We start from the raw sequence: 14,714 nt of genomic DNA, 5'->3' as shown, positions 1-14,714 counted from the left end.
TGCTGTTGAGGATAGATCTTCTCCCCCCAAACTCTCCTTTCCTATAGCAGTGGGTGTTGTTTATTCCTGGGAAGAAATGGGAGGATCTGCAGTTCTTCTCTGCTCTGTTTGACTGCAATAGTGCAGATTTGAAGTCAAGACACATCCTCGCCCTTAACATCAATACTCACAGGTGGAAAATATTCTGCTGCAGAGCAAAGGAGAAGGCAAGGACAACTCTTGTGAGAAGGATGAAAACATCTCTTTCAGTCAGCCCTGAATACTGATGTCTGTAATATAATTTCCAAGGTCTGCCTGCATCAATTTATGGTACACCAGTGAATAGTTTTGCCATTTCTCCAGATGTTCTGACCAGGATGTTGTCATTCAAGAGACAGAAGCCTGGGAATATGCAGAAGGTGCTATGATTTTTTGTTGTTGTTATTGTTGTGCAAGTGAACTCATCATCCAGTGGTCTTGAAAAATCATCAGAAGCATTTGGAAGTGTGGCATGCCTCTGAAGCACTGTTCCCATCCTCCAGCTGCAGAAGAGATGCTCACAGCATGCCCAGCCTGGCACCAGCACCAGGAGTAGGAAGAACGGAGGAACAGGAGGTCAAGGCCGTAGAGGCAAAGCTCATGAAGTGATCTAGACCAGCAGAAGGCTTCTGGACATCTCCACAAATAACATGAATATTGAAAACTTAAGAGTGACCCTGGTCAGAGTTTGAGAATGAAGCTTTCTTCATCATGTATTTATGTAAAACCTGAGGCAAAGTTGATTAGAAACAAAGGAGAGTTGTCCAGTCAGTTCAGAGAGTTTTATAACAGGCCTTAACTAAGCACAAACAAGTGCTTCTGTGTCAACACAAATGAAGTGTTATGCCTGAGCAAACAGCTTCCTACGCTCTGTGAAGCAACAACACATACCTGTTAATATGCAGAGTGGTATAAACCATCTGATCCACCCCTGCATGAAGGTTGAATTCCACCAGTAATACCCTTGGTAAGTGGGGGAGTGACTCTGGGTCACCAATACCCTTTGCAACGCACGTTACTCTTTGGGCTGCATGTTACAGCGATTGGAGGAAAGGACAAATACCCCTGCCAGGTATTCCACCCTGTTTCCCAGTTAATTTGTTAAAAATCAACCAGGAGTGTTGTGGACAGTAAAGCCACTAGAAAAGGGAAAGCCACAAGCATGAACGCTCAGAAAAGAGCTTTCAATACCCCTGATTTCTCCATATGCCTCATGGTATTTAACAATCAGCCTCAGTTAGAGTTAGGTCCTGATTTTCTGTAAAAGGTCTGCCCGGTTAGGAACTTAAGTGGTATCTGGGTGTCCCAGGAGGAGCAAGCGTGGCTCAGAGAGAGTTCTCAGGTGCTGGCACTGCTGCCCTGTGGGGTGCAGAGTCACGAGCCATAAGCCTCACACTGTCTCTTGCAGTAGTGCGGCTCCATGGCCAGCCCCAAACTCAGACAGACCTGTGCTGCTGGGAGATGTAGCAACGGTGACAAGCTGCGCAGGGGCAGTGCCAGGCTGGCACAGCTTGTGCCAGCAGCAGTGAGGTGCCTCTGCTGTTGATCCTGTTGGCCGCTGTTGCAGGATAAATGTTGTCTGGAATTTTCCATTATCTATCCACCCTGGCCAGCAAGGACATAGTGGTGATGTTGTTTTGAGCTCTGCATTTCCAGCCTCTGACAACCACCCAGAATTAGTACGGGGACTTGAGTCATTTACCTAAACATAAGCATTCACTGGTACTTGAGAAAGCCAAGAGCGTCCATACAAGGTATTTGCATGGAACTGGCAGACGTGACAAAAGTCCTGTGTACAATCTCTTCTTCTGGACTGACAGATGAGAGAGAGGCAGAGTACTCCAGGGTTCCTCATATAGCATCGGGTGTCTATTTTTAGGTAGCTGAATTAGCTGGGAGCCTCCTCACAGCTGAAGCCATCCAAATGCAGGTGCCTACATCTGCCCTGGGTGTCTAGGGTCCCATTACAGGCAGATGAATTCTGCCACTGAAGACAGAAAAGCCAGAGTAGATGTCTGCTTCAGGAGGAGCTGATAGCTTTCTGGGGTCCTCTGGATATATCAACTCTGGTCACTGGAGAGGGAGTTCAGGTGTCCAACTCACACCTCAGCACATACAGACAGACATGTACGTAGTGTCACGATAAGGTGTTGTATTTGGTGTGCCGAATCCCATGCCAAGGTTTTCAGGCCCAATCCCCTAATGTGACATAGTAAAGAAAGCCCAACCTGTAAACAACAATGAAAATAATTATCTGGTTTTTACTTGATTTCATTATTAGAGGCTTTCAGACAGGGCATATCTGGATGTATCATATTAACGTGATTTAAAATACGGCCAACCAAAACTAGAAACTCTCTGTCACCTTCCAGGAGAATGCTCTGCAGCCACAAATGGTGGGAACAGTGGTCACTCCTCCTGCTGTTTTCACCCCTCTGTCTGGGTTTTCCAACGGACATGGCTCCAGAAAGGCAGCATGAGGTTCATGCCTCTATGCTGTCCCCCTCGTGCAGCGGGAAATCAGGTAGGTCTTTTCTTTTCTTGCCTCTTCCTGCTAGGTACTGCAAAGCAAGAGAGTGACACAGGAAAATCTGTGTTAATTCTACACAGGCCAATTTGTTGCACGCTGTTTTGGTTTGCTTTCATAGCTGCAGAAGGAATGTTGAGGAGAGTTGATGAGGAACAGCTCCTGATATCCCATTTTTCCGCTTGTATAAAAAAATACATTATGAAGAGGTCTCACAATATTCTGAAGACACAGGATTGTGTTCTAGCTTCTTGGTGTGCCATCCAGCATTTGAAACATCAGAGAAGAATTCAGAGTGGCCGTGGGGATTTTCTGCCCTTTCCTCTCTAGGAGGTGAGAGGAGAGAAGCAGGACTGGCTGAGACTGCTTACCGGGGTGTCCTGCTTTCTCTTTGCTGCCTGCAGGGAGGAGCAGCATCTGGCCTGGTACTGAGTCAGTCATTCTGTCTCAAATATGCAAGCCAGCACAGACGTGCAAAGCCACCTTAGGGCCTGTAATACAGGATCGGGACATATAGGCATCTAAAATTACATTGTCAGCTCGTGGGGGAATGCAAACCCAAAGATGTTAACCCAGGAGAGTACCCCTTCATCTTTGCCATCCCCACGCTCCCAAATTAGCTGAGCTGAGGGATCATAAACTGCCAAGTTCTACCAGTCATTTGCTGAAACTGCTCAAGGATGTAAGGGCAGACAGTTATCGGGAGTTAAAAACTAATCCTCTCAGGTCATCATCACTACTGTAAGGGGCAAAAACCCCATCTATTTTTCCAGTCCAGTAGTGTTTCTTATCAATGGAAGCAAAGTTTGTTTTGTAATAATGCTATGGGAAGGACATTATTGCATGCTAAGGGCAAAGTCTGGGGAATTTGAAAGCTTGGTTAAGCAATAGGAAAAAGATGATAATGAACAACCACTTATCAAGGCTCCGGTGAGATTAATCTGGACGTGTGCCCAAGGCACCGGTAACAAAATCAGTGTACACGTTTTAGCTAACGATCTGGAAGAGAAAACACAGGGTGCTTTGGCACAGTTTCTGTTGACATCAGGAACCTGGCTTTGTAAGGTCCTGATCAGGGGGCAGCAGGGGGAAGTGGAACATCTGCTTATCTCCTATGAAACCAGAACAGCTTTCAGCCGTGGGTAAACTCGCTGATGTCAGTGAACCTCTGACGCACTAGAAGCAGCCAGTCCCAGTACCTCCGGTGCTTTGCTGAATCAGGAGCCGGGTACACGGCCCCCGTCACTGGGTTTGTGCGGGGGAAGGAAAAAACCCCATATTTCAATGTTGGGCACCTTCTGGACCACAGGAGGTTGGCTGGAACTGACGGCCGGCAAGCAGCATGCTGCGGGGAGATGGCGTGCTGCACGCTGGGGCCACGTGCTCTGCACGGAGCTCCGCAACAAACCAGGCACATCCTGCCACGTCCGCGGCACGCCCGGCTCCCACGTGCAGTGTGCGTGTCTGCCGAGCCTGCCGTGGGTGAGCTATAGGGAGCAAATACCTATGTTCCTGCTTGGAAAAACCTGAAGGGAAACATGCTAGTCCTGTCTCTAGGGTCTGACGGAGAGGGAACCTGGATGGGGAAAAGAAAATGCAAAGTATGTTTGTTTTGTTTTCTGTAGTAGCTTACTGAAGCCCCCCCGTGTACTCATTTGTGGGTTGTTTCTCCCAACACACCTGACAAACCAGTCTGTGTTGGAGTGGTGTATTTCTGCAAAATGTTTAAAAAGTTTACACCATCTGATCCACTTCCCTGGCATTACAGGTGAAAAAACATCGTTAACAAGGTGGAACTCAGCAAACAAGGCCATCACTTGTAGATTTATTTAACCTCTCCTCTTTCAGGTAAAGTACCTGCATGTATTTCCAGTGCTTCTTAAAAATCAAGGGAGATGCAGGACACTCCCAGGCAAATCCAAGCCCACTAAAGCACCAGTTGTACACAACTGTTTTATCATGGTACAGTCTGTTCTGCCTGGTAACTACCATTCCCTTACAAGCCAGCTATTGAAAGCCAGTTGTCCCATTGCTTCAGGGCTTGAAGAGGACTTTCGTGTGGAAAAAGTTATTTGTTAAATAGAGACTTGATGATGGATGTCTTTTAGTTTTATGTAAAAAAAAAAAAAAAAATTGACGGTGAATTTTCATTCTTTGACAGCTGAACAGCAGACAGATATGCAGTAGAACATGCACTGATGAAGGAGTCTCATGTGTGAAGATAAATGCTATTCTCACTAGAAAGAATAAGGTGATGCACTCATTTTAGGTACTATGTAAACCCTCAGCAGATGCAACATTAAGTAGACCGTTATTTCAGTAAGCCTCTTACTGCTACACCTATTTGACACAGAAGGAAAATTGCTTTTCCCAACTCCATTTGGTAAGACTTAAAATAAAAAAGGGCCCTTACTTGCACTACACTTCTTGGAAGAAGAAAATAAAGATACTAGACAATCATGTAGAAGATTTTATTAAAAAATTATTTTAAAATTACATCCAAGTAAAAGGCTTAGAACTTCAGCTCTACTGTTCAGGAATAAAAAGTCAGTCAGTGTTGAAAAAGGTACACTTATTATCTATGTAGATAGCCCTTATGCAATTTTTACTACTACAGAGATGTCACATGGGTTCCTTAAATGCTATACGCACCTCTGTCTGCCTCATGAATGTGTTCTGCAGCTTCCCTCTGTGAGCTCCTGCCTGGAGAGGCTGCAGCCATGGTAGAGATGTATATACCACGAGATCGTAACTCCCGTTCAAGCATCACCAGGCACAGACGGAGGTGCTATTTGTGTTTACTTAACAACGACTACCTAGGTTATGTTTTTGTGACCTTGTATTCAATTAAAAAAAAAAAATCAGGAAATATTTAAGTACATTACGGCAGTGAAGGCAGCTTTTTCACACCTGTATATTCAAGACAAAGATATTTCCTTGTTATTGCCCATTCCATTCACTGACCTGAGCTCAGACACATCATATGGTGACCTTTGGTGACTGCAGCTTATTCACTGGGATAAAAAGAGCCTTGATGCAGTACTGAAGTCATCATACTCTGCAGTTATCACCAATACTTCTAAATTTAGTTTTTAAAAGAAATAACGCATAACAGCATATTATTTTAGTTTTGATTGAGAAATCTATCCCAACAGAACTTCTAGAACACAAAGGTAGTTTGAGATTTCTCTCATTCCTATTTAAAAAAAATATTTGATATTCACAGTAGAGTATGGAGTGGATTTCTGTCCAACAAATACATATCTGTTTTCTAAAACTGTCCTATGACTGAGCAGGATGCTTTAAATATTGTATTTTCAACTTCCTGCAAAGGATCCTACACACTTAAGATAATATGCTAGCTAGTAAAAAAAAAACCACAAAGGAGTTCAAGTAATATTGCACAGCCCTGATGAACTTTGACTGGCCAGTTTGGCAGTGTCCAATAGTTTAACTTCTGTCACTGAGTTTACCTTGCTTACTAGGGGGAAAACACACAAGGAAGATGGGAAGACGCTTATGAAGAAAGGACTATTTTCCAAACAACCCTCTCCCATTGGCACTGTTCCTGTGACAATTCCCCATTATAGTTTTTTTAGAAAACTATAGCTATTCTATAGTTTTCGGTGCTGTTCATACTTTGAAGCTTCCCCTGCACTGAACATTTCTTAGAATACAATTCTCCTTCCAACTCCACTCTTCCTGAAAACCTTTCAAACACACCTTCAGTGCCCATCACAACTTCCAAGGTGTACATTTCCCCCATACCTCTTTGAGCTAGTGTGGTCCAATACAAATGCGACAAAGATGATCGATAGGCAGATTTTGGTTTAGTGTACTGAGCCACTGATCTTCTAACAGCATGACAAAAGGAACCACAAGACCACGTTTTAAACATGCTGTTTCCCACGTCATGCTTACATAACACAGGTCACCAAAACCTTTCCATTCAACTTGCGTGTCTGACTTAAGTTCTTGGAAAATCCTAACCTTCTTGGCACATGCCTTCCAGAGTGCAGGGATGTAGACCAGATGTAGCCCAGATGCAGCCTAACCTTACAGCTGCTATAACCAAGTAGCTTTCCATTTCTTTCCAGCAGCTTTCTAAAACCACCCTGATTTCATTCTCAGTTACCCTATGCGCAGGAGCCTTACTTGGCTAGTTCTTCCACAAACAGCTTAACCTGAAAAAATCTAGCAATGTGACTCACAGAGCAAGGCATCACACAGATTCCTGTTACTGCAATACTTTTTTTTTTTTTTTAAATGGGACTTCCTTACATATGGAAAACATTTTCTCCCTACCTCCCAGTGTTCCCTCCCTCCAGGTCAGGCTGTATTTGAATGCTGTTATCTTGCTACAAGACTGCCATGCCAAGTGGATCTTTTCCAAATGCTATAAACACAGCTTTAAAGTACAGGTGTTCTCTATCTACCTGATAAGCTCCATAGTAAGATGAACCACTGATAACTATTCTAGGAGAAAAATATACACCAGCATAACTGACATTTATCAGTTTTCAGAATTCAAGCATTAAACAGGACTTAAATTGCACACCTCTACCACAGTCTTTGATCAAAAGGAAAAAAATAAATCTGATTTTCCTCTATAGACATCTCTTCTTTAAAAGACCTATGTCCTTCTATTTTCCTCATCCTGAAGTCCACAGCAAGGTTTCACATTCAGTGCATACAGCCTAGGCTATAACATCCTTATCTTCTCCCTCTTCTGCCAGTCCTGAAACTGAAGAATTTGCTTGTTTGGAGGCAGATGAATACTTCCAAACACTAGTCTTTTTTGAGAAGCCAGCTTGATCCCTTTGGGTGCCTGGATGCCAACTTCTCTTCAGAGAACTGCACTCTGCTTTGATACATTCTTTGGGTCCTTGCTGGGGACACACCAGTCATCCGCCTCAGAGGTAGCCTGGTAATGCTTGGAAGCCGATTTGTTAAAAACTGGGAGTTTTTCTACTGAATCTGTTGATAGGGCCTAAAAAGCAAGGAGGTAAAAAGTTACTTGGTTTCTACCTCTCTATAGTGCCACTTTTCAAAAATTCATGCAGTATATTTCAATAGACAAGCCAGTAACACTACAAAACAGTTATTTACACAAGTCTCTGTTTCTACAATAGATGCAGCAGCTTATGTGCTTTGGTATCTGTTTGCTTTGGATAATCTGGCAGGACAAATGCAGTAACATCAAATCATGCTTATATGTTTTATAGGCTTTAAGAGTTACTCTGTAACCAGCTTTCAAGATAGTCCTGGAAGCCATGGAAAAGAACTTTCATTTACACAATTCCAGAGCAACTTTAAAACATGTTCCTTTCCTACTTCCATCTTTTACAGCTAAAAAAAAAAATTAAAAATGATATTCTATCGGGACACTGTTAAATAGAAATGCAACACATATAGCTGAACCATCTCTTCCTTTTGTACTGCTTCTCTGGTTGTGCTTCAGCATGCTTGGAACTATGGTTTTGGTTTGTTAGAAGAAATTCGAAGCAAGTTTTTCCCATGAGTAAGCACAAAGAGTAGAGAAGAATATGTAGTCCTTTTTTCCAAGTTACTTATAAAAACGACCATGTGTGTTATGCACCAGGTGTTCAAGACTTGGTACCCAAATCCCATACATGGGCTATATGGTGGATGTCGGATGTCCAGGACCAGGTACTGGACTCCTTAAGGATTAGTTTATTCAGACTTTTTGGTTGTCAGAGTCAAGAAACAGCAGTAAAGAAACCAGACCTGTTTCTTTTACTTCTCTTCTCACAGCACTTTGTATTGCATGAACTAGTAGATAACAAATCTTAGTGCAATCTAAAAATTAATGGGGCTGTCATTAGCAGTTATTCAAGTAGGCTAGTTAAAGCCAAGTGACCTTTTAATTCTAGATACCAGTAACAAAAAACTTACTGGCATTTCTTACTAAAAAAAAAAAAAGCTTCTCTACTCATGAGCAGAGAATTTGTTACTCAATTGAATATTGAGTAGTTACTTCTCTGCATTAATGGTAGTTATCTTTTATTTAACCAAATCAAAATACATACCTTCAAGTAGATAATAGCATCTGTTCCATAACCACATATGGAATAGAGATTTAGATCTCCTTGGAAGTATTTAGCATACAGACGAGAAATTGGCAAGCCATACCCAAAGCCAGCCTAAAAAAAAATTACAAGACAATATTAATTTTTTTTTACTAGCCCTTATGACTTAAAATTAAATAGCTAGAAAGTGTTCAGAGATTTTTTAACTGTTACAAAGCCCTTTGCACTTCCTCTTCTCTTAAAAGAACACAGAAATCTCTAAATAGTTTCATACAGAATACTGAAACTGACCAGTAGAAAAAAAAATAATCAAAAGAAAGAAAAATCAAACACTTCTATGGAAGAGGGATTGTTATATATACATCTTAATTTTATGCATTACACTTCTGTATTTCCCTGCCCTGTGTTCGCTAGTACAGCTTGATTAGTAAAAGGATTGTGCTACTGGTAGATAAACAGTAGTCCAAGCCCATTCTAGTTGTGGTTGTCTCTGTAAAGATTGCACAATTTAGAGTAAGTTTGAGGACTGAGTGGGAGAGAAGGCCAAGTAAATTACTGTCACTGGAGTACAAGAAAAAAAATAGGGTCAGATTCAGACTGGAATCTTCTTTTATACCTTTAAAAGCGTATTTTTGTCCACTAGACTCAATATTAAACATCTGTTTCAGAAAGTGTTAATCCGTATTTATAAGTCTCAGTACTATTGGCATACCCCAGTAAGCAGTATGGTGGACATGGCGTTTTGTCATTTATCAACCTACCCATCTGTCCAAATCTTATAGCAGCTTTATTGGTAAGGTGGGTATTGAAAGTATCTTACAAGAGGGGTATTCCGACCATCATCCATCCTCGGCCTTGGTGCTGTGGAATACATGTAGCTAAACAGCTGCTCAATTTTCCTTACTGGAACACCACCACCTCTGTCTGAGATCTGAGTTAAGAGAAAATAAAGTTAACTACAGTCATTTAATAAGAATGGTGTTTAAAATGCTACTATTTAATCTAACTCTTCCAACAGTAGTAAATGCAAACATTTGTTTCACCATGTATTATTCTTCAGTTAGGAAACTGCTAAACGGGGGTTATCAACAGAAGGCTCATGCGTAGTATCTTTGATCTACTGTCAGAAGCTGCAAGTTCTAATATAAACTGCTGTAGCACACACAGTGATAAACATACATTAAGCCCATATTGTAGTAGGCGAACAAAATACCTTAATTGCCAGGTCTTCTTGTCCTAGAACAACTGTCACTTCAACTGGAGAGAGTGAAGGGCTGTTTTCTTGGAATTCAACGGTTGCCCTCATTGAATTCTACGGAAATGAAGGTTACCATGATCAGAAAGTGTTGGATCTATGCACTTAAATAATACCCCTGTTATGCAGATGCTGAGCACAGTTGCCCTCCATTCCTATCAGTGCCTAGCTTCCAAGGAAGGCACTCAGCAGTTTATCGTAACAGCAGCAGAGGAGGTCTTACACCTAAAAGTGACTAAACACAGCCAATACTCTTCCATGCTCGAAAGCTTCCACAGTTCTTGCCCAACATGTAACTCGGCCAATGCAAACTAAATAGCGTAACACCCCTAAAAGTCACCAGGTATCTGGAGAAGAGCAGAGTTCAGCAGTTGCTAAAGGCTGACGGAATTCTGCACCCCATGCTGGCAGCACTTTAGTTCAGCCCCACACACTGCTTCAAGATGTATCACCTACTCCACAGAAAAGGCACCGGGGACTGGTGCAGACTTCACCTGCACTACAGGTGAAGTCTCTACGAGCAGAAGGCTAGGGGTGGTCACAACCCCATAACCCACTTGTACTCTCTCCCTTACCCTGTCCCATCTACCACCACATGGAAGTGTCCAGATACCCTCCTACAAACTTCAATCATTCCTTTCCCAACTGCCAAAGCTATTTCTTCAAATAATGAAATTTTAGAAATCTCACTGTCCTATGCAAAGCTTTACTTCATTCAGATCTAGCTAGAGATTTAAGTGTTGACTCCAGTTCAGACTACTACAGGAAGAAACAGCTTATACTGACATACCTTGAAGAGCTCAAAAAGCATGTGAAAAAGATGAGATGGAACATATACAATGTTAATTGGCTCTCCTGGAAGTTTTCCTAGAGGAAGGGGAAAAAAACCCAAGCAACGTTTTAAAAGGTGATGGAATTTTTTTTTTTTTTTACAAATAAAATACATCAAGTCTCAGTTTGGGGTTTTTACCCCCAAGATGAGCAAACAATTTCATGCACTCCTAACAGTGTTTAGATTGTAATTACCACATGCTTAATAGCAGTTTATTTTCAAATAAACACAGTAAAAAAATAAAATCAAGTATTAATTCCATTTTATAAAGGATTTTAGAGGGTAAGGTGATTGCCTGAGATCAGACATATGCAGGCAGCTTGGACCAGAACCAGCAGTTCAGCCAGCAGCCCACTTCCTCACCCCAGATACAGAGCTCCTCTCTAGCAACTTGTTACTTTAAGCACAGGCTAGCCTCTCTTCTCTCAAATTCATGAACGTTACCTCAGAAAATCTAGTGTTTAAGATACAGTGACATCTGGGTTCTAACACAGGAGATAAATGAGGTGTTTACAACAGAAAATGAAGAGGAACTAGCCCAAGACGCATCAACTGATATGTACCATTATGGCTACAGAAACGGGAGCCTTTTGATTCAGCAAAAGCAGCTGTTTGGCTACTGACTGGAAGACAGACATAAAGCTCTCATCTTACCATTCACTTGAGTAAGTTTCAGTTCTGGAGATGTTAAGTAATACTGGTCACACAACATCTTGGAACTTTCAAAAGCATCTGAAATATTTATTTAAAATATATGAATTGTAATATCAAACGCTGCAGAAATTCATTCTAACGCATGGCAAAATATGATTTTTAACTGCATTAGCTGCAAAGGTGTTAGACTCTTAAGCCTGTGTTTCAAAGGAATGATAACATTTCATTCACTGTGTGCATTATGCACTGAGAATAAACGGGCAATTACAGCAGCATGGGCAAATTTTCAGTGCAATCTGGTAATTCTGTAGGTACGGCCAATCTCAACACCACAAACAACTTTAAGTGCTACCTCATCTATCACTTGCTAGGCCTTACTACAACACACTTTATACAGCTCCTCTGTATTTTAAAGTCTGTCCTATAAAGGCTTGTGTTAGATAAACTGCTTTCAGCTACTTCCATAAAATACAGTCAGCATTCTATACAGCACGTGTGGGTTGCCCAAACTGCTTCAAAGCACACAGAAATACTGATCATGAAGAGAAGTGTGAAGGATCAGAGGATACATACCATTCACTACTTCAACGACATCACAGCAAGGATCAATACTTCCAATGTGCCTTGGGTGCCCTGAGCCAGATTTATCATCAAAAAGCAGGGCTGTTTGAGAGGAAAACAATGCTTTAGTTAATCCCAAATACTGGATTATTAAAAAAGCCTTAAACTAATATAGTGGGATCACAACACATAATCACCTAAATACTGGGCGTTGTTTATGCCTTTTGAGTTAACAATAATATCCACTGCTAGCAAACTGCGTTGGCTTTTTAGTAGTTGAACATCTAAAGGCTTTTCAACTGTAAATCACGAGATCCCTGTATATTCCACACAATATTTACTGCAATTAGTCTGTAATCTAGAAAACAAGTTTTCCCATTACTTCCACAATTCATACACTCAGTTTCTAACATTCCAGTGTCACACAAAATCAACTGAAGCAGATCTCTTAACAGAAATGTTTACTGTAACATGTTTCTCATTAGGTTGAAAGTTTTCCTCAAAAATTTCTACTTACTGTGCTGGTTCATTAGCATCCGGGTGGAAATACGGCTCATGTAAAAACGATCCAAAAAATACTGAATGTTTTGATTGGTGACAGGATCTACTTTAAAAGTATCTTTATATTCAATTACTCCTTGCGCCATTGTAGGAACCACATCATGATGTCTGTTTCGGACTCTAATTAATGTATCTATAAAACTAGGCCAAAAAGAGATCTTTTTAGGATATTATTTAAGACTACATGGAAGCAAGCTTTGTACAATGCCATTAAACTAATCAAGCAGCAGCACAGGTGTGCATAACAATCTTAATATTAAAAAGATCCATTTTTTCCTTCTTTTAAAAGTATTTCCTCACTGACCTGAACCAAAAGTGTTTAGTATTTTTAATACAAAAGGTATAGTCATTAACCATGTCAAATTCACTGCCTGTTTACTCATTCATAATAGTTTGAGCAGAAGAGAATGTGAGGAAGGAAAAAAGACCCCTAGCTGACATCTTGGAAAGAAGCAGGGATGTGACATCACAGATAATTTTTGTTGACATTTCTGTCATGATAGTTCAAGGAGCTGTATGCCTTTGAAACCAAGCTGCAACAGGTCATATTTTTTTCAATATTGCTAAATATGATCAGAGATTTAAACCTATTTGCTCTATGCACAGCACTTCATGCTAGATGATCAAATTCAGCTCATGACAGCTCTCTTTCTAAACCTACTACATGCCTGAAAAATGGAACATGAGATCAAAAGCCCAATGAAACAAGTGAAAAGCTTACTCTGATAAGACTTTTTGGTCATCTGGGCTTTTCTGATGGAACTCAACCAGCTCCATTAGACTTTGGATGTACCTGTTCAAAAAGAACATAAGAAACATATGCTATTAATTTGATTTTTATTAGTCTAGGAACAGAAAGAATACTGTCTTGTCCAAATCATTACCTTTAACAAGACCACTAGAAGTTTGAAGTATCTCTGAAGTATGAATCTTCCATCCAAGTACGGAATCACAGATGGACAATTACTGACTGACTGAACTCTAGGAGTTTTAAGACTCTTTTCTTGTGCCTGACACTCAGAAAGGAATCTAAACCCTGACTTTCGGCATGTAGGATCTCCTTACAATTGTTGAGAAGAGAGGTGTTTCAAAAGAAGATCCAAATGTCAATACCGATCGGGAAGCCATCCAAGCAAAACTTTTCCAAATCTTATCAGCTTTGGCAGAAGCTAAGCACTTGAGCCTCTTTTGCTAGATCTAACAGCCTTGACGCATAACACAAAGGCACAACAGTTTGCTAGATTAAGAATGGTTTCTGGATCTCACTCTAATACTTTTGCCCTTTGTCAGCCAATCCTTGCAAAAGCTGCAGTAAAGCAAGGTTAAGTCAGCTTCAGCCACTCTGTCAACCACACAGATGACGTCAACTGAACTCCACTCAGCACACAGGCCAAGGCAATTTGCTATGGCACAGAAGCTCTGTTAGTAGTTCCATCAGAGCTCCAACAAGTATATAGCCTGCTCTTCCATTTTTCTGTAGCTGAGTGTTGTGAAAACAGAACATGTTCTCTTCTCTCCCCTCTTAAAAAGTAAGAGGCAAGATTTGCTCTACCAGCTACTCCAGGCTGTTAGTTTAGAAAACCCTCAACAATACAGCCTTGTTGTTTTCAGTTTAATTCTAGTATGCTAGAAAAGCAGAGTGTGCAACAGCTTGCAATTCAGCTTTGATGAAGGAACGGTATTTCCAGTGTATTCTGCTACTGTCTTCTATTCAAAAAAGTCCTGACAACCAAGTTACCAAAGCTGTGTTATTTTACAGGCTGAATCCAAGTTGTTCTTACTTACCAGCTCTTTACTAATTGTACTGATGGAGTGCCTAGTAGTTTGTCAGGAAGAAGTTCAATTTCTCTCAGTATGTTTGCAAACCTCACAGGAAGTTCTTGGCGCAAAAATGCAAAAGAAGTTCTCTCACAGCCATTAGTTGAGCCTATGAATAAATCCAAAAGAAAAACGGTGGCAAAAAGGTTCAAGAGACAGGTGCAATGTTCTGTCCTTCCACAGACTTCAGGAGGATATTCCTCTGCCGTCACCACGCTACTGCTGGCCGGTTCCCCTAAGCGCATGCTTGCGCTGAATGCTGTTTACATGGCAGCGAGACACAGCACGTTCCTGGGAGGAACACTTGTACATTTCCATGTAGACACGGGGTTTATTTGTAATCCCCTAGGAGCAGCGCTCCAGCCTTTGTAAACAGGGCTCCTTCAGGGTGACGTCTGAAAGCGGCCCGCGAGCGCCGCCCCCACAGCTGCCGAGGCG

At 41.4% G+C, this 14,714-nt stretch overlaps 1 protein-coding gene across 1 annotated transcript; it reads right to left on the bottom strand.

Moving 5' to 3' along the window:
- Positions 1 to 7,391: 7,391 nt before the first annotated feature.
- Positions 7,392 to 14,521, bottom strand: PDK4 (pyruvate dehydrogenase kinase, isozyme 4). The gene is made up of 10 exons (XM_010153623.1): positions 14,244 to 14,521; positions 13,180 to 13,251; positions 12,415 to 12,599; positions 11,910 to 11,999; positions 11,337 to 11,414; positions 10,641 to 10,717; positions 9,809 to 9,907; positions 9,416 to 9,526; positions 8,596 to 8,709; positions 7,392 to 7,535 (listed from the first exon to the last, which is right to left on the bottom strand). Exons 1-10 carry the CDS (start codon positions 14,519 to 14,521, stop codon positions 7,392 to 7,394), a joined length of 1,248 nt encoding a protein of 415 aa, XP_010151925.1.
- Positions 14,522 to 14,714: the final 193 nt, after the last annotated feature.

Source organism: Eurypyga helias, unplaced genomic scaffold (assembly GCF_000690775.1).
Source record: "Eurypyga helias isolate BGI_N326 unplaced genomic scaffold, ASM69077v1 Scaffold21346, whole genome shotgun sequence".
Lineage (NCBI taxonomy): Eukaryota > Metazoa > Chordata > Aves > Eurypygiformes > Eurypygidae > Eurypyga > Eurypyga helias.
Note: the sequence above shows the minus strand (reverse complement) of the source record. Positions and strands in the feature narration are given on the sequence as shown.